At 46.2% G+C, this 23772-nt stretch overlaps 1 protein-coding gene across 6 annotated transcripts in view; it reads left to right on the plus strand.

The window, feature by feature from the left end:
* Positions 1–23772, plus strand: part of LOC115150503 (inositol 1,4,5-trisphosphate receptor type 1) — a 169048-nt gene that overhangs the window by 90850 nt on the left and 54426 nt on the right. For 2 of the 6 annotated variants that reach the window (XM_029693870.1, XM_029693875.1), the window contains 5 exons: positions 703–814; positions 8454–8489; positions 17834–17881; positions 19094–19229; positions 21056–21243. In XM_029693870.1, coding sequence (XP_029549730.1) covers positions 703–814; positions 8454–8489; positions 17834–17881; positions 19094–19229; positions 21056–21243 — 520 coding nt within the window. The remainder of the gene's footprint in view (positions 1–702; positions 815–8453; positions 8490–17833; positions 17882–19093; positions 19230–21055; positions 21244–23772) is intronic. The other 4 variants (XM_029693871.1, XM_029693873.1, XM_029693872.1 and 1 more) reach the window with 4 other exon arrangements.

A 23772-nucleotide genomic window follows, 5' to 3' on the forward strand; every position in this document is an offset into this window, starting at 1 on the left:
TGTTCTGAGAGATGAAGGCTATTCCATGCAAGAAATTGCCAAGAAACTGAAGATCTCATACAACGCTGTGTACTGCTCCTTCACAGAACAGAGCAAACTGGCTCTAACCAGAATAGAAAGAGGAATGAGAGGCCCCGGTGCACAACTGAGCAAGAGGACAAGTACATTAGAGTGTGTAGTTTAAGAAACAGACACCTCACAAGTCCTCAACTGGCAGCTTCATTAAATAGTATCCGCGGAACACCAGTCTCAACGTCAACAGTGAGGAGGTGACTCCGGGATGCTGGCCTTCTAGGCAGAGTTCCTCTGTCCAGTGTCTGTGTTATTTTGCCCATCTTAATCTTTTATTTTTATTGGCCAGTCTAAGATATGGCTTTTTCTTTGCAACTCTGCCTAGAAGGCCAGCATCCCGGAGGCGCCTCTTCACTGTTGACGTTGAGACTGGTGTTTTGTGGGTACTATTTAATGAAGCTGTCAACATTTTCCTACTAAACTTATTTGAATGCACTGACTGTTAAGTCGCTCTGGTTAGGAGTGTCTGCTAAATAACAAAAACATGAATGTGAATGTGTGCACAACACCGCCACTCCAACATGGTGTCCCCCAAACCCACCCGTCCAGTCCATCCTCTTGTGACCTCAACCCCATGATGCCCCCATGATTAGTGACCCCATGGTGACCTTTGACCCTGTCTCTCCCCAGGCTGATCAAACACACCAAGCAGCTGCTGGAGGAGAATGAGGAGAGGCTGTGTATCAAAGTCCTGCAGACCCTCCGAGAGATGATGACCAAAGACCGAGGATATGGAGAGAAGGTAGACCACGAGCCACATCACATCTTACCTTACATCCAACTGCAGCCCTGAACGTCTAAGAACATCACTTTCTTTCAATCACAGTTGGATTGATGAACAGTTCTGTCTCGTGTCTAACCTCCTCTTTTTAGGATTGCTCACATTGTAATACTCATCAACCAATGTCTGGGTGTGTTATATTTATTCTGATGTGATATGGAATTATATGGGTCTTTATAATGAATACACACACACACACACACACACACACACACACACACACACACACACACACACACACACACACACAGCTTGGCCAAGCTAGACTGACCTCATGAATACTTGGCTGGCCGCTACCTAACCTGCATGGCCCAATGAATGCATCCATGTGTGAGGACAAGCATGAAGATGTACTGTAGCTCCTGATGGTCCATCTTCATATAAAAGCTATTGGTTCAGAATGGATGGAATTTCCCTCTTCTATTATACCAAACACTTTTCAATCTGTGTATAACACCTTTTCCTATGGAACGCCATTTGAGTCTTTGCGTGTCAAAAATATACACGTCAAATAACACTATTTGATGCGTCAAATAAGCTTTTAATTTGACACTACAAATAACAAAATTCTATAGACCCTTTTCCAGTATGCGACACACGGATGCGTGCGACTCTTGGCGTCATTAAGAAAGCCAACACCATCTGCGCCCAGTCAACATAGCCTAGATTAAAAATGTATTACTTCTAAACAAAATAACTTTTGGGGTTTCTCATACGCTTACAATTATGTTTGTTTTGATTCATCCTTGAAAAGTTGCTAAGATTATATTTCATTGTGATCTTTGTAAAATAAATATTTTGGATGCAGCAGTTGTTGGCTAGAATGCTATTGCTAATTGATATAGGCTGTGCAAGCCAAGCACCACCACTATGATCAGTAGCACTGTCAAAGCTGCTGTAAAAAATGTGTTTACAATACTGCTTTGGTAATAAGGCATTATTTCTTTGACCGAATGGAAAACGTCTGTGTGAGCATTTGAAATAAGATCAGGATCAAACGAGCAGGATCAAAAATGTTAGATACAGATGTTATTAGCAACTGGGGTAGCTAGCTAACTTTAGCTTGATTACCTAGTTGGCACCAATGCCTGAAACAGCCTGAAAACAATGACCAGCAGAAACTGCTGTTATTTTCAATAATAGCTAGGCAGCCACTTGTGTTCCTATTGAAATCAAATTTCAGTTCATGAAAATAACTAGCTCACTAGCTATTTGTACATCCCTTTCAATCCCCCTAGAGTCGTTAGACACACCGGTGCGTCAATCTAAGTTACATAACAAAAACACATCCGCCGGTGTTGCACTTCCGCATCTGCAGTGAAAGGTGGCAGAGCTATAGCGGTGTTTGTCAGACCATGAGACATCCCGCAAGTAGGTTTTCTAACGAAAACGTCTGTAGCATCTGAACGGTTTGACCGAAAACTATTGTGTTGTCCGTTTTGCTCTATGACCCCCACAAGTGTCAGGAGACTCGTCTGAAGTCAGTACAGTCAATGTGCCAATTCTGTTTAGTAGTGTCCAAACCATTTGGGCTGCAAACTAATGGGACCCCGTTATGGAAAGGGGAGATTCTCACGATGGTGTTCTCCATTTTGCTATACGACCCCCACAAGTGTCACGGGACTCGTCTGAAGGTACCCGGTACTGGTAAAAAAAAAACTAATTGAGGTAATGAAGGTAGTTTTGTGCCTACCCAAACAAAGGGGTTAAATATGTGTTAAAAAATATATACAGAACCAGTCAAAAGTTTAGACACCTGCTCATTCAAGGGTTTTTCTTTATTTCTACAATTGTCTACGTTGTAGAATAATAGTGAAGACATCAAAACTATGAAATAACACATAGAATCATGTAGTAACCCAAAAAGTGTTAAGCAAATCAAAATATATTTTACATTTCAGATTCTTCACTGTAGCCACCCTTTGCCTTGATGACAGCTTTGCACACTCTTGGCATTCTCTCAACCAGCTTCATGAGGTAGCCACCTGGAATGCATTTCAATTAACAGGTGTGCCTTGTTAAAAGTTAATTTGTGACATTTCTTTCCTTAATGCGTTTGAGCCAATCAGTTGTGTTGTAACAAGGTAGGGGTGTTATACAGAAGATGGCCCTATTTGGTAAAATACCAAGTCCATATTATGTCAAGAACAGCTCAAATAAACAGAGAATCATTACTTTAAGACATGAAGGTCAGTCAATCTGGAAAATTTCAAGAACTTTGAATATTGAGTTACCTCTGCTGCAGAGGATATGTTCATTAGAGTTAACTGCACCTCTGATTGGAACCCAAATAAAAAGTAACAGACACATCTCAACATCAACTGTTCAGAGGAGACTGCGTGAATCAGGCCTTCATGTTCGAATTGCTGCAAAGAAACCACTACTAAAGGACAACAATAAGAAGAGGAGACTTGCTTGGGCCAAGAAACACGAGCAATGGACATTAGACCGGTCTGTCCTTTGGTCTGATGAGTCCAAATTTGAGATTTTTGGTACCAAACGCCAAGTCTTTGTGAGATGCAGAGTAGGTGAACGAATGATCTCCACATGTGTGGTTCCCACCGTGAAGCATGGAGAAGGAGGTGTGATGGTGTGGGGGTGCCTTGCTGGTGATAATGTCAGTGATTTATTTAGAATTCACGGCACACTTAACCAGCATGGCTACAATAGCATTCTGCAGTGATACGCCATCCCATCTGGTTTGCGCTTAGTCCCACTATCATTTGCTTTTCAACAGGACAATGACCCAACACACCACCAGGCTGAGTAAGGGCTATTTGACCAAGGAGAGTGATGGAGTGTTGCGTCAGATGACCTGGCCTCCACAATCACCCGACCTCAACCCAATTGAGATGGTTTGGGATGAGTTGGACCACAGAGTGAAGACAAAGCTGCCAACAAGTGCTCAGCATATGTAGGAACTCCTTAAAGACTGTTGGAAAAGCATTCCAGATGAAGCTGGTTGAGAGAATGCCAAGAGTGCGCAGAGCTGTCATCAAGGCAAAGGGTGGCTACTTTGAAGAATCTAAAATATATTTTCATTTGTTAGACACTTTTTTGGTTACTACACGATTCCATGTGTGTTATTTCATAGTTTTGATGTCTTCACTATTATTCTACAATGTAGAAAATAGTGAAAATAAAGAAAAACCGTTGAATGAGTAGGTGTGTTTCACGTCGTGTGTGTAGGTGGCAGGGAAGTCAGGCGCAGGAGAAACAAACTTGGTGTAACTGGAGTAGTTTAATAAAGTTAAAAACAAACTCCAAAACCAAAGTATATAATAAAATAAACATGGGTACAATAACCCGTCACAAACAATCTCTGACAAGGACATGAGGGGAAACAGAGGGTTAAATACACAATGAATGGGATTGGAACCAGGTGTGTAGGAAGACAAGACAAAACCAATGGAAAATGAAAAATGGATCGATGATGGCTAGAAGACCGGTGACGTCGACCGCTGAGCACCGCCCGAACAAGGAGGGGCATCGACTTCAGTAGAAGTCGTGAGCCGCGCGTCGACACCAGCCTCGGGGACGACCCGGAAGACGAGGTGCAGGGCGAGCCGGATGGAGACGGTGGAACTCTCGCAGCAGGGAAGGATCTAACACGTCCTCCACTGGAACCCAGCATCTCTCCTCCAGACCGTACCCCCCCCCAGTCCATGAGGTACTGAAGGTCCCTCGCCCGACGTCTCGAATCCAGGATGGATCGAACGGAGTACGCCGGGGCCCCCTCGATGTCCAGAGGGGGTGGAGGAACCTCCCGCACCTCAGCCTCCTGGAGCGGGCCAGCCACCACCGGCCTGAGCAGAGACACATGGAACAAGGGGTTAATGTGGTGATCGGGGGAAGCTGTAACCTATAACATACCTCGTTCACTCTCCTCAGGACTTTAAACGGCCCCACAAACCGCAGACCCGGCTTCCGGCAGGGCAGGCGGAGGGGCAGGTTTTGGGTCGAGAGCCAGACCCTGCCTCACTGCGGTGACGGTCTGCGCCAACTTTCTGGCGCAGTACGGCGCGCTGAAGGTGGACGTGGGCGGCGTCCCATGTTTCCTCCGCGTGCCGGAACCAGTCGTCCACCGCAGGAGCCTCGGTCTGACTCTGATGCCAATGGAGAGAGGTTAGTGGAGGAGTGGCGGAGCGAGTTCTGGGCCATGTCTGCCCAGGGCACGAACGCCGCCCACTTCCCCGGCCGGTCCTGGCAATAAGACCTCAGAAACCTACTCACATCCTGGTTAAGTCTCTCCACCTGCCCGTTACTCTCGGGGTGAAAACCTAAGGTAACGCTGTCCGAGACCCCCAGACATTCCAGGAACGCCTTCCAGACCCTTGACGTGAACTGGGGACCCCGATCAGACACTATATCCTCAGGCCTCCCGTAGTGCCGGAAGACGTGTGTAAACAGGGCCTCAGCAGTTTGTAGGGCCGTAGGGAGACCGGGCAAAGGGAGGAGATGACAGGACTTAGAAAAACGATCCACAACGACCAGGATCGGGGTGTTACCCTGCGAAGGTGGAAGATCGGTTAGGAAATCCACCGACAGGTATGACCACGGCCGTTGTGGAACGGGTAAGGGTTGTAACTTACCTCTGGGCAGGTGTCTAGGAGCCATGCACTGGGTGCACACTGAGCAGGATGAAACATAAACCCTCACGTCCTTAGCCAAAGTGGGCCACCAGTACCTCCCACTAAGACAGTGCACCGTCCGACCGATCCCAAGATGACCAGAGGAGGGTGACGTGTGGGCCTAATATATCAACCGGTCGCGGACAGCAGACGGAACGTACCGACGCCCAGTTGGACACTGAGGGGGAACGGGCTCTGCACGTGACGCCCGCTCAATGTCCGCGTCCAGCTCCCACACTACCGGCGCCACCAAACAAGAGGCTGGGAGTATGGGAGTGGGATCCATGGACCGCTCCTCTGTGTCATACAGCCGGGACAGTGCGTCTGCCTTAACGTTCTGGGAGCCTGGTCTGTTAAAGAGGGTAAACACAAAACGGGCGAAAAACATGGCCCACCGTGCCTGGCGATGATTCAGTCTCCTCGCCTCCCAGATGTTCTCCAGATTGCGGTGGTCAGTCCAGATGAGAAAGGGGTGTTTAGCCCCCTCAAGCCAATGTCTCCACGCCTTCAAAGCTTTGACGACAGCCAACAGCTCCCGGTCCCCCACATCATAGTTTCGCTCCGCCGGGCTGAGCTTCTTAGAGAAGAAGGCACAGGGGCGGAGCTTCGGTGGCGTACCCGAGCGCTGAGAGAGCACAGCTCCTATCCCAGCCTCAGACGCGTCCACCTCCACTATGAACGCCAAAGAGGGATCTGGATGGGCCAACACAGGAGCCGAGGTAAACAGAGCCTTCAGGTGCCTAAAAGCCCTGTCTGCCCCAGCCGACCACTGTAAGCGCACTGGGCCCCCCTTCAGCAGTGAGATAATTGGAGCAGCTACCTGACCAAAACCACGGATAAACCTCCGGTTGTAGTTGGCAAACCCTAAGAATCGCTGCACCTCCTTCACTGTGGTGGGAGTCCGCCAATTACGCACGGCTGCAATGCGGTGACTCTCCATCTCCACTCCTGACTTGGAAAGGCGATACCCTAAGAAGGAGACGGACTGTTGAAAGAACAGGCATTTGTCAGCCTTGTCGTACAGGTCATGCTCCAACAGGCGACCAAGCACTCTGCGCACCAGGGACACATGCTCGGCGCGTGTAGCGGAGTATATCAGAATCATCGATATACACAACTACACCCTGCCCGTGCAGGTCCCTGAAAATCTCGTCTACAAAGGATTGGAAGACTGATGGAGCATTCTTCAACCCGTACGGCATGACGAGGTACTCATAATGCCCTGAGGTGGTACTAAATGCCGTCTTCCACTCGTCTCTCTCTCGGATACGCACCAGGTTGTACGCACTCCTGAGATCCAGTTTAGTGAAGAAGCGCGCCCCGTGCATTGACTCAATCGCCGTGGCGATCAGAGGTAGCGGGTAACTGTACCCCACCGTGATTTGATTGAGACCTCGATAATCAATGCACGGACGCAGACCTACATCCTTCTTCTTCACAAAAAGAAACTCAAGGAGACGGGTGAAGTAGAGGACCGAATGTACCCCTGACGCAGGGATTCGGAGACATATGTCTCCATAGCCACCGTCTCCGCTTGCGACGGGATACACGCTGCACTCCTGGGAGGTGCAGCGTCTACCATGAGATTTATCGCACAATCCCCCCATCGATGGGGTGGTAGTTGAGTTGCCTTCTTTTTACAGAAGGCGAGAGACAAATCGGCATATTCAGGGGGAATGCGCACGGTGGAGACCTGGTCTGGACTTTCCACCGTAGTAGCACCAACGGAAACCCCTAAACACCTACCTGAGCACTCTCACGACCACCCCGTGAGAGCCCTCTGTGGCCAAGAAAAGGTGGTGTTATGACAAGTTAACCAGGGTAGGCCCAGCACCACGTGATACGCAGGAGAGTCAATAAGGAAAAGACTAATCTTTTCCTTGTGACCCCCCTGCGTCACCATACTCAAAGGAGCGGTGGCCTCCCTGATATACCCTGACCCTAATGGTCGACTATCTAAGGCGTGGACGGGGAAAGGCACATCCACGGGTACAATGGGGGTCCCTAAACTATGAGCAAACGCTTTATCAATGTAATTCCCAGCCGCGCCTGGATCTACTAGCGCCTTATGCTGGGAATGCGGGGAAAATTCAGGAAAAGTGACAGACACAAATATTTGTGCAACAGAGGGCTCTCGGTGAGAATGGTGCCAGCTCACCTGGGGTGAGGCCAGAGCGCCCTGCCTGCTGCCTCGATTCCCAGAGGAACCAACCCGGGCACTGACAAGCACTGTGACCTCTGCGGCCACAGATGGTGCACGAGCGGGAACCCCCTCCGGTCTCCCTGTGCACCGACCATCTTGAAACAATTCCATATGTCAGGTTAGCACCAGCATCATAGCATATGTATCGGTGAATCGCTGTGACATATGAAATAGGAGTGATTAGTGTAATCAATGTGTAATAACTGTGTAAAAAAGCAATGAAAGTGTTAAGTGAATTACAATCGTATCCAGGTCTACAAGCTTATTTGACTCGTCAAATAGTATTCTTTTTTTATTCATTTAACCCTTATTTTACCAGGTAAGTTGACAGAACACATTCTCAATCACAGCAACGACCTGGGGAATAGTTACAGGGAAGCTGGTGATGATTAGATGACCGTGATGGTATGAGGGCCTCTACTCTTACAATAAGTGCCATGGGATCTTTAGTGACTACAGAGAGTCAGGACACCTGTTTAACGTCCCATCCGAAAGGCAGCACCCTACACAGGGCAATGTCCCCAATCACTGCCCTGGGCATTGGGATATATTTTTTAGACCAGAGGAAAGGGTGTCTTTTCTAAAGTATTACATGTTTGCTAAGGTACACATGACATGAGTGCTTTGAAGACTGTATTTATCTGTTGTCTGAATAAAGTCGATATATGTTCCCTTATGTTGTGGTGTTTCGTTGTTCACAATGGTACAGCAGCAGCCTGTATCCTCCCTATGCTAACCAATCTAACCCTCCTCTCTTCTCTTTCAGCTCAGGTCCTTTAATGATGAAATGGATATGCCGGAGGTTGTTCCTCTTTCTTCTACTTCTCGATCCCTCTTTCACTTGTTCTGTCAATGTGCCTTTTCCTCTTAAATATAGGTCTGTGGTTGTGTCTGTATGTGGTGGTGATACGTGTCTGTAGGTAGTACGCCTGGGCTTGTAGTGGTAGTTCTGGTTTGCTTTCTCTCTCACCTGCTCTCTCTCACCCTCCCATTCAGTAAGTAAAGCTAAGTGTGTGTGTGCATTAGCCGATAGTGTTGTGCTGTTCCAGAGTCCCATGCTGGTAGGGCAGGCTGTCAGTGTGTTTGGACATACCCAGTCTCTCTAAGGCACCTTTGATGGCGGTGGAGGAACTTATCATGAGGGTCCTCAGTTGCTCACGAGTCGTACCCACTTGCAATTTGTGCAATTATACACATTTTAGAGAACACATTGTGTTTTAAAGCAAGTTTGCGGCAATTCTACACATTTTGCCATGGGGCAGAGAGAAGATTTTGCAATATTATAACACATTTTATGCATTTATACACATTTCCTGCAATTCTACACATTTTGCCATAGGGTGGAGAGATGTTTGCAGTTTTTAATGTGCTATCTGAGTGAGACTGACTAACAAAACCACTGGAGGGGCCCCCCGCCCTTTTAATTCAACCATGATTACTCATTTTAGATAAATGTTTTGCTGACATGGGCTGATTGAGTGACTATCAGTGACTGACATAAGAGAAAAACTGCTGGTGCGCCACCCAATTTTGAAGTTGCACCTTGTGTGTTCTACTATTCTAACTCGCGACAGTAAGTTGAGTTGTTTTAATGTATTTTTTATAGAGCCTTCAAAAGGGCTGTGGAATGTGTGTACATGGTTCCTTCAGGAACATCCCTCCCTATTTCACCAGAAGGATGAAGGGAGCTTTCAGGAGGAGCTTTAGTCAATGATACTGCAGCAGGACCAGGAGTATTTCCTATTCAGGAAGAACTGTGCAGTGAAATGTTGTTTTACAGGATCAGCCATAGTAGTACGGCGCTCCTGGAGCAAATTAGAGTTCAGTGCCTTGTTCAAGGACACAAATCAACAGATGTTTCACCTTGACTACTCAGGTATTTGAACCAGCAACCTTTCGGGTACTGGCCCAACGCTCTAAGCGCTTGGCTACCTGCTGTCATAAGAGGAGAGTGTAATATAACTTCTGATACTGTCTGTTTGACCTATAACATGAATTTTGGACCAGTAATGTTGGCTTCTCATATGTGTGCCATTTATTTACCTTCTTTTCGCAATTTCCTGATTTTAAGTTTTCCTTTCTCTCCATTCTCTACCTTTTCAGTGTCTTCCTCATTCTGCGTGAGGTCTGGGCTTTCCCCAGGGTGTCAGTAGGGGGCACTGTGACGGTATATCTAGGAAGGTGTGTGTGTGTGTGCGGCTGTGTGTGCGGCTGTGTCCTAGTTTTCCCTGCCTGCAAGTTGCATGATTCCTGGGCCGCTGCCAGCGCTGGGGCGATGGTTACATAACGACCGGGCCGTCTTTTTTTATTTTTCCTGGAACTCAGCCTGCCTCTCTCTATACCTCTCCCTGCCTCTCTCCCTTTCCCTGGAACTCAGCCTGCCTCTCTCTATACTTCTCCCTGCCTCCCTCTCACTGGAACCCAGCCTGCATCTCTCTATACCTCTCCCTGCCTCTCTCTCCCTGGAACCCAGCCTGCATCTCTTTCCATACCTCTCCCTGCCTCTCTCCCTGGAACCCAGCCTGCCTCTCTCTATGCCTCTCTCTCTTTCCCTGGAACCCAGCCTGCCTCTCTCTATACCTCACCCTGACTCTCTCTCCCTGGAACCCAGCCTGCATCTCTCTCCATACCTCTCCCTGCCTCTCTCCCTCTCCTTGGAACCCAGCCTGCATCTCTCTATACATCTCTCCCTGCCTCCCTCTCCCTGGAACCCAGCCTACATCTCTCTCTATACCTCTCTCTCTGCCTACCTCTCCCTGGAAACCAGCCTGCCCCTTTCCCTGGAACCCAGCCTGCGTCTCTCTCTCTCTCTCTACCTCTCTCCCCTCCCTCCACTGATGTGTGACCTTCAGAAGTAATAGCCAATAAAAGTACGGAGGAGTTGTTGTCCCAGAGACACTGGCTTTGCCTTTGCAGGAGGGGCATATAGGGGGTGCAGGGTCGGAGGCTATAGGGGGGTGCAGGGTCGGAGGCTATAGGGGGGTGCAGGGTCGGAGGCTATAGGGGGTGCAGGGTCGGAGGCTATAGGGGGTGCAGGGTCGGAGGCTATAGGGGGGTGCAGGGTCGGAGGCTATAGGGGGGTGCAGGGTCGGAGGCTATAGGGGGTGCAGGGTCGGAGGCTATAGGGGGTGCAGGGTCGGAGGCTATAGGGGGTGCAGGGTCGGAGGCTATAGGGGGGTGCAGGGTCGGAGGCTATAGGGGGGTGCAGGGTCGGAGGCTATAGGGGGGTGCAGGGTCGGAGGCTATAGGGGGGTGCAGGGTCGGAGGCTATAGGGGGGTGCAGGGTCGGAGGCTATAGGGGGTGCAGGGTCGGAGGCTATAGGGGGGTGCAGGGTCGGAGGCTATAGGGGGGTACAGGGTCGGGGTGGGGGGTATACAGTATAGCTATCTACAGCCTTCCCTATCCACACCTGTTAAGTGCCCCTCCCTCCCTCCTTGCCGCCATCTCTGATGTAATAACAAGGCGGTATGGAGGAAAGCAAGCCAGACAACCTCGCCCACTCTACCTTCTCTAGCCAACGTTTCTCCCTCTTTCTCCCGGATTCCTCCTCTCTCTCCTTCCTTTTTCCTTCCATCTCTTAGCTCCTTTCAAATGTCATTCAAAACATCCCACCTTTCTCTCTCTCCATTTTCTCTTTCCCCTTTTCTCTTTTCCTCTCTCACACATACAGTCCTGCAGACTCACACTGTGTCTGTAGTCTAAGTGGAGTTGTTAGTGTTGTTTCTGTGGCGTGTTAGTGTTGTTTCTGTGGCGTGTTAGTGTTGTTTCTGTGGCGTGTTAGTGTTGTTTCTGTGGCGTGTTAGTGTTGTTTCTGTGGCGTGTTAGTGTTGTTTCTGTGGCGTGTTAGTGTTGTTTCTGTGGCGTGTTAGTGTTGTTTCTGTGGCGTGATAGTGTTGTTTCTGTGGCGTGTTAGTGTAGTTTCTGTGGCGTGTTAGTGTTGTTTCTGTGGCGTGTTAGTGTTGTTTCTGTGGCGTGTTAGTGTTGTTTCTGTGGCGTGTTAGTGTTGTTTCTGTGGCGTGTTAGTGTTGTTTCTGTGGCGTGTTAGTGTTGTTTCTGTGGCGTGTTAGTGTTGTAGTGTGTTGGAGGTGATCTGGGCTTTTTTTTAAATGTATTTTATTTCACCTTTGTTTAACCAGGTAGGCTAGTTGAGAACAAGTTCTCATTTACAACTGTGACCTTGCCAAGATAAAGCAAAGCAGTGGGACACAAACAACAACACAGAGTTACACATGGAATAAACAAACATACAGTCAATAACACAATAGAAAAAAGTGCTTGTGGCGCCTCTCCTTTACTCCTGTGAAAGTGGATCTCCTCAGCTCCACTGAGGCAGAGCAGGAGAATGTGTGTGGGTTGAAATGTAGGTCACACTTAATGCTCATGAACATGTATGGTTTGTTACTTTATGCGCTGCTCTCAAATATGTTTGTAGTACTCTTCAATTCTGTTCCAACTAACAGGGGTGATCAGTTTTGTTCCAGCCCAGCACTAACTACAGATAACTGCCAAAATAAAGAAAACACTTGAGTAAATGAGGGATACAAAGCATATTGAAAGCAGGTGCTTCCACACAGGTGTGTTTCCTGAGTTCCTGAGCAATTACCATCCTATCATGCTTATTGTCATGTCTAAAGATGCCCAGTTGCCCATTAATTTGGCTACCATGGCTAGAAGAAGAGATCTCAGTGACTTTGAAACCGGGTTAAAAGGGTGTCTGTGTGTCTGTTACCAGATCTCAACCCAATTGAATGCTAATGGGAGATTCTGGAGCAGTGCATGAGACACTGTTTTCTACCACCATCAACAAAACACCAAATGATGGAATTTCTTGTTGAAGAATGGTGTCGCATCCCTCCAATAGAGTTCCAGACACTTGTAGAATCTATGCCAAGGCGCATTGAAGCTGTTCCTGCCTCTCGTTGTGGCCCAACACCCTATAAAGACACTTTATGTTCGAGTTTCCTTTATTTTGGCAGTTACCTGTATCTCGATTCAACACATCAAAGGCTTCAATATTGATTGATGTTGGTTAGGGGAAGGCGAATGATGTTTGTCAGTGTTAGGCTAGAACCCTGTGGGTTGACTGGGTTCCCCAGAACCAGGATAGGAAACCACGGGTGTACACTTAAGTGATTGACGGTTGAATGAGGTATTTCATAATGTACCGTATGGACCAACCTTAGCTTGGTAACTGATAGGTGAGGCCGTGACTGCAGAGTACACGCACATTCACATACATCCTCCGGCTGAGCTGGGGCCTGTGTTGCCTCACTCAGTTTGTTATGTAAGGTAGTAGAGTTGGCTCCACTGCAGATTGCCAGGTTTTAAAGTCTTCCTTTAACACCTGGGCCCAGGATTTAAAGAGGAAGGTAAATCACTTAGAGGGACCTGGGCTTTGTTCAGAAGGGTCTATCATCACAGAACAGTCAAATACAAATGGTGTACAGCAGATCTGATACTCATGTAGAATAGGGAATTGTATCAGCTCTATACATTACATATCCATCTGCCACGTTCTGAATTATTATTTCACCTTACTAAATAGGTCCCCATGGTTAACCAAGTACGAAGGTAGTTCCGGACCAGCCAATTGTTACCAAAAGAGAGTTGACACTCACTTGGCTGGAACCCACCTTGGCTCCAGATTGGGTGGTACAGGTTTGAGAAAAGCAGGTCAGTTGCAGTGAAAATGACAGAGAGGGCAACAGACTATTTTAATTAGGTTCCCTTGATGTCTTTATGGTGTTTGGACACAGTGAGCAGCCAAGCGGTAAACCCCAGGATCCATTTCAGTCACAACGAAACTAAACATGACTCTGTCTCCCTCCGCCTGCTAAAACACAAACACATGGACGTGCACCCCCCCCCCCCCCCCCCCAAAAAAAGGGGATGTTTTTGCATTCGGCATGTGTGTGTACTTGTCCGTGCGCGTGTGTGTGTACACGTAAAACTGTACGTGTGTGTTTCCTCTAATGGGGAAGCTGGAGATGTCAGAGACCGACAGCAGGGGCTTGCCGCGGGGAGATTCCAACTCGGTGGAACGGTTGTTGGAGAGGATGTGGTGAGCATGAGGAGTTGCTGTGCGGTCACTGTGGTCGGCCCGTGGGCGGTGTGGAGAGGGAGCAGATCTGCTCTGATCAGCAGGCTGTGTAACGGTGGCTGTCTGGTTTTGATGTGGTCATGGTGGGGGAGGATGGTGTAGCCACTTCTGACTGTTTGACTGACCTGCAGTAGGACAACCTCTAACCTGCCGCTGCTTCTCTACTGGGACACAATAACAGAAACCCTAACCCGAATTGTAACCATAAACCTAACCCCTATGCTTAAAATAGCCTTTGTCCTCATGGGGATGTGAGAAATGTCCCCACGAGGGATAATTTTCCTTGATTTACTATCTTTGTGGGGACTTTGGGGGATTTTCATTACCCCCAAGGATAGAACAACCCCTCTACACACCTACAGCCCCCTGGTTATGGCAGAGCCCCTGTGTTGTCCTGTCTGAGCTTGTTTCAGGGGGACCCATGGTTGTGCTGGCAGAGCTGTCTGACCTTGTTTCAGGGGGACCCATGGTTGTGCTGGCAGAGCTGTCTGACCTTGTTTCAGGGGGACCCATGGTTGTGCTGGCAGAGCTGTCTGACCTTGTTTCAGGGGGACCCATGGTTGTGCTGGCAGAGCTGTCTGACCTTGTTTCAGGGGGACCCATGGTTGTGCTGGCAGAGCTGTCTGACCTTGTTTCAGGGGGACCCATGGTTGTGCTGGCAGAGCTGTCTGACCTTGTTTCAGGGGGACCCATGGTTGTGCTGGCAGAGCCCCAGTGTTGTGTTTTGTTGTGTTATTCTCTCTCTGTGTTGTTTTGGTGACATATGGACTCTAAGCTCCTGTGTGTCACTAGTTCAGTGTCCTGGTTCCCTCTTGAGCAACATTATGTTAACCCCCTCTCTCCCTCCCCCATCCACACCTCCCTTCACTCCCCTTCTAGTGTTTCTGCTTCTTATGTAATGAACATGATTTCATGGGAGCCTGGTCCTACTCCAAGCAGTTGTAGCTAGCTACCAGGAATTACGAATGTAGATACTGTATTTGGATGATTCACGTGTAGCTAGGGTTGCACATTTTGGGGAATATTCAGAGGTGGAAACTTTCCGTGGGAATATATGGGAATTAATGGGAATATATGGGAATTAATGGGAAGATATGCAAATTAATAATAATGCCAATTAAATCTAGATGTTTGTTGCATTGGATATATTTACCATGTCATATGGAGACAGAAACATAAACCTTTTACCTTATCTTAAGGAGACATAATTGCAAATTATTAAATCCTTACAATAGAAATTCAAAAAAATACTATTTAGTTACGAATTGAACTTTAATTAAATGAGTTGACTCTTCACATGGGATGATTTCACTGAACAAAAAGGGAATATTGAATGATCCTCAATGATCCATCGCATCTCCCAAAAAAATTTTCAACATACATCTGTAAAATGATAGTCTAGAAACTAAAGCGTAGGGTTGGCTTCCACTCAGGCTTCCATGTCTTCTCCCTGGACCTCCTCAATGTCCACGTCTTGAACATCAGACTCTGAGGCCTCATCTTCACTGTCACTTTCCAACCTTGTTGAGGATGGCTTGTTGTCAGGCTCAAAAAGCCTCAGATTTGCCCGGATGGCCACCAATTTTTCAACCCTTGTATTGGTCAGCCTGTTGCATGCTTTGGTGTGTGTGTTCCCAAACAAGGACCAGTTGCGCTCTGAGGTGGCTGATGTTGATGGGAGTTGGAGGATGATGGAGGCAACAGGGGAAAGAGCCTCAGATCCACAAAGTCCCTTCCACCAGGTGGCTGATGAGATATGTTGGCACGACTGCCATATTGCATCTCCATCCCAAAGCCCTTGCTTGGAAGTGTACTTCGCCAGACTGCCAAGAGCTGCTATAACTTGATGATCCTTCACATACCTAACCATTTCCTTGACTCTCTTGTAGAGTGTATCCATTGTTTTCTGGGATAGGATAAAGTAATCCTTCTAACCCCCCCCCCCCTAAAAGATTTAGATGCACTATTGTAAAGTGGTTGTTCCACTGGATATCATAAGGTGAATGCACCAATTTGTAAGTCGCTCTGGATAAGAGCGTCTGCTAAATGACTTAAATGTACATGTAAATGTTTTCAGTGCCATGATGTCCTTGAGGAGCAGATTCAATGCATGAGCAGCACAGCCAATGGGTGTGATGTGAGGGTAGGATTCCTCCACTTGAGACCAAGCAGCCTTCATGTTCACAGCATTGTCTGTCGCCAGTGCAAGTACCTTCTGTGGTCCAAGGTCATTGATGGCTGCCTTCATCTCATCTGCAATGTAGAGACTGGTATGTCTGTTGTCCCTTGTGTCTGGGCTCTTCTAGAATACTGGTTGAGTGGTGGAGATGATGTAGTTAATTATTCCTTGCCCATGAACATTCGACCACCCATCAGAGATGATTGCAATACAGTCTGCTTTCTCTATGATTTGCTTGACCTTCACTTGAACTCTGTTGAACTTTGCATCCAGCAAATGAGTAGATAAAGCATGTCTGGTGGGAGTGGTGTATGCTGGGCGAAGAACATTCAGAAATCTCTTCCAATACACATTGCCTGTGAGCATCAGAGGTGAACCAGTTGCATATACAGCTCAAGAAAGACATTCATCAGCATTTATCTGACTATGTTCCTCCCTTGAGTCAAAAAAACTACTGACTCCAGGAGGACCATGAGCTGTTGCTATCTGTCTGATTCATCTTTTTCACCTCGAATAGAAGTAGAGGGACTTTTGTCAGAGGTTGCTTGTTGTGAGCGCTGAGGGAACTTTATGCACTTGGCCAGATGATTCTGGATCTTTGTTGCATTCTTCACATATGATTTGGCACAGTATTTGCAAATGTACACCGCTTTTCCTTTTACATTAGCTACAGTGAAATGTCTCCACACATCAGATAGTGCCCGTGGCATTTTTCTGTAAAGATTAGAACATTTTTTAGAAAAAAAACAAATAAAATTCCATGTACACATAAATAGTTTAGCAGTTATATTAAACAACTCCTTTGTAAGATAAATGTTTTAAAATGAAACATGTATGGAAACAGGTGAATTAACACTCAGTTAGCAGGGTCAAGCGAGCTAAAACCCACATGGTAGCAAAAACGAACTTGCAGAAATTGTTAACAAGGTAGAAATGATTTAAACACACTTTGCTGTAGGCTACTATTTTACTAGTTAACAAAAAATCATGTGTGTCATATAAAATATATTCACCCCACCCAGTATTGTAATCAAAACTTACCAGAAAGCATGTAGTCCTTGGCGCAGACAGTGTAGCAGTGTGTGCTCAATAGCATCTCATTAGTGTGCAAGATCTTGAGAATCAGCTGTTCATGTGATGTAAGAATGCACTGTACATTGGGGATAGTTTAACCAAAATATGCCACAAGACCTAGAATTGTCTTATGTGTATCCCACAAGAAAGGTTCACTGTTATAAGCTAACTTTTTTGATGAATTTAATCAAAATTCCCCAAATTCCAGGGCTTAACTTCCCATGGAAAATTTCCGGGAAAATTCTGGAATTTTACGGGAAAGTTTCCAACTCTTTGCAACCCTATGTGTAGCACATAGCAGAAGTGACCTGCGATCCTATCCAAAGCAAAACCTCAAGTGTAGCCCAGTGTTTGTTTGCTCATCTCTCCAAAAGGGCAAGGGTCCATTTAAGAGACGAGAACCGTAGATCACTTTTTTATTTGTGCATGTCTTTATTGGACAGTAGTACTGTGGCCTACTTTGCAGATTGAAATTGGATAAGTTGTTAAATATCATGAACTGTTGATTTTCTCCCTCACCTTTCACTTCCTGATTAATAGTCATCCTCACCGCTGCTGACCCCTCCCTTTGCTTTGGCCCCTCACTAACCTTCACACCACCCCGCTCTAACCCACTGTTAATGGCATGGCACGGCACAACCCTATACCTTAACGCCCATAATGAATGAAATTATTAATAAGTTATTAACTATGTGTCTCTGTATGTTGGCCATACAAATGCTGCATGAGGAATAACCCTGCGTTTGTTTCTGTTGGCCCGCTGTGCTGTACTAACCCACCTCACTGCACCAGCAGCTGGATCTCAACCAGCCACAGAAAATACTGGACGACCAGAGGAGGGTAGGTACTAACCCTGACCGTAACATGAACACAACCATAAATCCTCAACCCCAACTAAAACCTAAACAACTGGAGGACCCTAACATGAATAGAACCATAAGCCTAAACTATAGTTTCAGAGGAGGATAGGTAATTCTGAACCTAACCCTAACAGAAACCCCAACACTCATTCTACGATGAAGACTGACCACAGATTGTTAGGCTTTCACCCTAGGCTGAACCCTCAACCTGTCACTGAACTCTACAGATTGTTTTTACTAACCCCACAGCAGCCCTTTCCCTACAGTTGTGGTTAGCTGACTTGGTTCACATCGTACAGTATAATCATGGTTGGCTTAGTGTGTCTCCATGTGTTGAATAGATAAGCTTGTATTTCAGTGGCTCCAACACTGACTGGGTAATGCTACCTAGCACAGCCGAACCAACCTAAACAACATATGTTACCATCCACCTCCACACACTTGTCTCCAAGGAACCTAGGAGTGGAGGAGAAGGATGTGAGCTCATGTTTGTAGAATGTGATTGGATGATTGGCTCTCAACGTGTGATTGTGTAGCTCATTTCACAGAATGCCCATTCGTCTGCCTCCTGCCAGTGACAGATAAGGTTCTATTCTCTGTGGTGCTGACGCCGACAGGTTTCTGGATGAGCCATGGTAATGGTGTGGGAGGGATGGCCTGTCTGTTGGCCACCCTGTTGGCCTGTCTGAAAACAGCTAGGACCCAAATTCCCGTCGCACTTCTACCAGGGATAGAGATATAACATGTTTGAGGACTGATCTTCACCTGTGTTTTTGGTTGTTTATTCAATACGTGAATGAGAATGTCGGGAGAGTAATAACACTATAGACATTTAACAGATGCTTTATCCACAGCAACATAGGTGGCCCATGCAGGCATCAAAACCATAACCCTGGTGTTTTCAGAACCCTACGCCAACCAAACCAAACTAGGCATCTGAACTCAACTCTAGTCTTCATCTTTGCAAAACTATACTACTTAAGTGCAGTTCATGCACACAATGTTTATTTGGATTGGCCCTGGCAGCTTACCTCACGTCCCTTCTCTCTTCAAACCCCTTTAATCAATTCAAGTGGGCCTCATTGATGTGATGGTGGATATATGGTGCACATAATGTACACTGTATGATAGACTCCCTCTCAAGTCTCTTACATCATCACACTAATACACCGCCATTTTCCTCTCTCTGAAGGGTGAGGCGCTGAGGCAGATTCTGGTGAACCGTTACTATGGTAACTTCCATAGTAGGAGTGCTGGGCGGAGGGACAGCCTTACGGCTTTCAGCAACACAACCCTGGTTCCAGTAGGACCCGGCAAGAGCCAATCAGGTGAGAGCACCTCTCTGTCGCTTGGTATGGTATCTATATATAGTATTTATTGATCTGTCATCTCCTTTGTTTGTCTGCTCTCTCTGTCATCTTCTCTGTGTCTGTCTGTCTGTTCTCTTGTCTGTTCTCTTCTCAATCTCTCTCCCTGTCTGTCCGTGGTTTTGGACGAAAAGGTTAACTCAGGTAATTCTGATCCCGCATACAATGGAATCTGTTTGTTTTGTACCTTTTATGTAAGTTGTCACAAACTGTTGTAGAAGTAATTTGCCAGATACAGATGAACAAAAGGATTGAAACTAAACTGTCAAAAAAGCATGAGTTTCTTTCTAGTGCACACAGGAACCAAACATGACAACGTTGCATATTCTTCTGACCTCATTCTGAACTCTGGACCTCTGCCACCTGCCAAAGAAAATACTCCTCTGTATTGACACACACACACAAACATTCCCACAGACCCACATACCATCATGCGGATAATGCAACTTTGAGAGGTGAAAGTCTGTGTGTGATGGATGGTGGTGGATAGGGATATTGATATTGTTTCCCAAACAGGCCTTCTCATTATCTCTCTATTATATAACCAATAGGACTATATACACACACACACAGAGGGCTAGGTCTTGTCTGGCCCTTTAACTGTGAGCACACAAAGCACATTGTAAACTCCTCATAATAAGCACTGCGTGACTGATCTGACCTCACTATTTCAAGTCAAAATATTGAGTTTTCTATGTAGTGTTGTCAACATATAGGCCTATGAGTCAGTCACCAGGATGGAGATGAAGTGTTGTCATGTATTTCTATATAGTTGTACATGTAGTGTTATCACATTTAACATGGTGTCAGCTGTACTGTTTGTTAATATAGCGTGACATCAAATTACCCAGTTATAGCATATCTAATTGCTCAGCCATGTTCATGTCAAACAGTGTACTAGTACTGTTAGACCCCTGTGCCTCTTATGGGAATGAGTTGAGAAATAAGCCTAGTTCCTCGTTCACCATGTCTCCCATGTGAACCAAAACACTGCCTGGCAGCCCTCCAGACCATAGCGAGTCAACCCACCCCTCCCTTGTTTGATCCAGTTCTGGCTGTTGGTAGGCGACAGACTACTACTTCCTGTGAAAACGGCCTCCTGGTTGCACCTGTTGCAGAAACGAGAGTCCGGCCTGCTTAGCACTGTGTTTACATGTGTGTATATGTGCGTGCCTGCCTGCGTGGCTGCCTGCCTGCGTGGCTGCCTGCCTGCGTGGCTGCCTGCCTGCGTGGCTGCCTGCCTGCGTGGCTGCCTGCCTGCGTGGCTGCCTGCCTGCGTGGCTGCCTGCCTGCGTGGCTGCCTGCCTGCGTGGCTGCCTGCCTGCCTGCGTGGCTGCCTGCCTGCCTGCCTGCCTGCCTGCGTGGCTGCCTGCGTGGCTGCCTGCCTGCGTGGCGCTGGTAAAGGCTGCCAAGGGCGTTGTCAGTAATACTTGTGTTAGAAGCAGAGTATGCCCTCTTTTACGTTCTCACAGGAAAACCCCTCTTGATGTTTTCTTATCAAATAAAAGTATGTATTTGAAATGTGGCAAATGTGCATTCACTTTCTAATTCTATATGCAAGTACATTGTAAATGAATATGTAAAGGTTTCACAATGAAATACACATGTAGGCAACTGACTGGAAGATGGCACTTTCCTATTTCGCCAGAGGTTCCATGTGATTGAGTAGTTTGGAAGTAAGATGTTAGATATAAAGATTTGAAACCTCTCCTTATCGCTATGAGTCAGGAGAACAGGTAGAATCACACTCCTGACACTTCACCTCTGACCCCTGTCCCTCCTTCCAGGTCTCGGTGGTATGGGGGCCCTGAGTCGAGGCGAGATGAGCCTGTCAGAGGTACAGTGTCACCTGGACAAGGAGGGAGCCTCCGACCTCGTCATAGACCTCATCATGAACACCACCAGTGACCGCGTCTTCCAGGAGAGCATCCTATTGGCCATTGCCCTGCTGGAGGGCGGGAACACCACCATCCAAGTGAGTCTGAGCCACTTGTCAATCAAAAGGATGTGGGTGTGTCAGGAGAGTCTGAAGCCCAATACATACCTGAATGATAAATCTAAACAAACCGTTTTTTAAGTGCATTTCACTACCATAAAGATGCATCATTGGTCCCAACACACTTCACAGATGAGAAAAAAATAAGGGGAAAGATACAGTGCCTTCAGAAAGTATTCACACCCCTTCACTTGGCAAGACCTGCAAATGGTTATCTAGCAATGATCAACAACTAATTTGACAGAGCTTGAAGAATAAAAAAAGAAAAAAGGCAAATGTTGCACAATCCAGGTGTGGAAAGCTGTTTGACTTACCCAGAAATACTTCCAGCTGTAATCGCTGACAAATGTGATTCTAACATGTATTGACTCAGGGGGTTGAATACCATTTCTTTTTCATAATTTTTTTTACAAATATTAGAATTTTTCTTCCCCTTTGACATTACAGAATATATTGTGTAGATCGTTAACAAAAAATGACAAATCCATTTTATCCCGCTTTGTAACACAACAAAATGTCAAGGGGTATGAATACTTTCTTAAGGCACTGTACGTCCTTGGATAGGAACAGCACCAGGGCTATTGTAGACTAGACCTTCCACTGCATTGGTCTATCATGTACTGGCATGCTCTGATCCTGTATAAGGCAGCCATTTTACGTTAGTCCACACCCCTCCCTCCCTGCTCCCTTAGAGGATGGCTCACCATGCCCCACAACACCTCTCTACTTTTCCTGACAGAGCTGACCCACTGTAGACAGAGTTTACTGGCAACGTCAAACAATCCTATGAGGCCATGGGGAATGATTTAACTGAAACTGTGAGGCACATGACCGCTGCTCTATCTGGATTATTTACAAGGGGGACATTTTAGAGACGCATATGTTTGTTCTGTATATGTAACTAAACTCAGCAAAAAAATAAACGTCCTCTCACTGTCAACTGCATTTATTTTCATCAAACTTAACATGTGTAAGTATTTGTATGAACATAACATTCAACAACTGAGACATAAACTGAACAAGTTCCACAGACATGTGACTGACAGAAATTGAATAATGTGTCCCTACACAAAGGGGGGTCAAAATTAAATCAAAAGTAACAGTCAGTATCTGGTGTGGCCACCAGCTGCATTAAGTACTGCAGTGCATCTCCTCCTCATGGACTGCACCAGATTTGCCAATTGTTGCTGTGAGATGTTGCCCCACTCTTCCTCCAAGGCACCTGCAAGTTCTCGGCGGAATGGCCCTAGCCCTCACTCTCCGATCCAACAGGTCCCAGACGTGCTCAATGGGATTGAGATCCGGGCTCTTCGCTGGCCATGGCAGAACACTGACATTCCTGTCTTGCAGGAAATCAGCTATAACATGTAGTGTTGTTTTTTTTAGATAAAATCCTTCTTTATGTCTCAAAAAGTCAGTTTAGTTGGCTCCATCAATTTGAGTAATTCACTCGTTCAACATGCCAAGATAGGAATCCGAAAATCTACCCCTAAACTTTGTTTCAATAAGTCAAAATACATTTCTATTTAATCCTCAGATACCCTAAAATGTAATCAAACTATAATATTTCATACGGAAGAAGTATGTTCAATAGGAAACCAATATTAGCAGGTGCACGTTGTCTTCATGGTGCTCGCACACACACATTTCCCTGGGGTAAAACTCATTATTCTTACTCGTATTGGAAGAAACAAGCCTGAAACCTTGAATATTGAGTGCTGACACCCAGTGGAAGTCATAGGAATTGCATACTGGGAACTAGATTTAATTATTTCCCTATACTTTCCATTGTAGGAGCATGGGCTCTCAACAACAACAAAAAATATTTTTCTTTGGATTTTCTCCTACCATATCTATTGTGTTATAGTCTCCTACATTATTTTTAACATTTCTACAAATGTCAAAGTGTCTTCTTTCCAATGGTACCAATTATATGTATATCCTGGCTTCAGGGCCTGAGCAACAGGCAGTTTACTTTGGGCACGTCAGTCAGGCGGAAATTGAGAAAAAATGACCCTAGCCTGAAGAAGTTTAATGACCGTTCCACAGGTGCATGTTCATTAATTGTTGTGGGAAACAGTGTTTAAACCCTTTACAATGAAGATCTGTGAAGTTATTTGGATTTTTACTAATTGTCTTTGAAAGACAGGGTCCTGAAAAAAGGACATTTCTTTTTTTGCTGAGTTTGTGTTTGAATGTACTATAATTTCCCCCTGATATTGAACAGACTGTGAAGGTACAATACTGGTCAGAAGTTTTAGAACATCTACTCGTTAAAGGGTTTTCCTTTATTTTTACTATTTTCTACATTGTAGAATAATAGTGAAGACATCAAAACTATGAAATAACACATGGAATCATGTAGTAAGCAAAAAAGTGTTAAACAAATCAAAATATAGTTTATTTGAGATTCTTCAAATTGCCACCCTTTGCCTTGATGACAGCTTTGCACAATCTTTGCATTCTCTCAAACAGCTTCATGAGGTAGTCATCTGAATGCATTTCAAT

Source organism: Salmo trutta, chromosome 16, assembly GCF_901001165.1.
Source record: "Salmo trutta chromosome 16, fSalTru1.1, whole genome shotgun sequence".
NCBI classification, from domain to species: Eukaryota; Metazoa; Chordata; class Actinopteri; order Salmoniformes; family Salmonidae; genus Salmo; species Salmo trutta.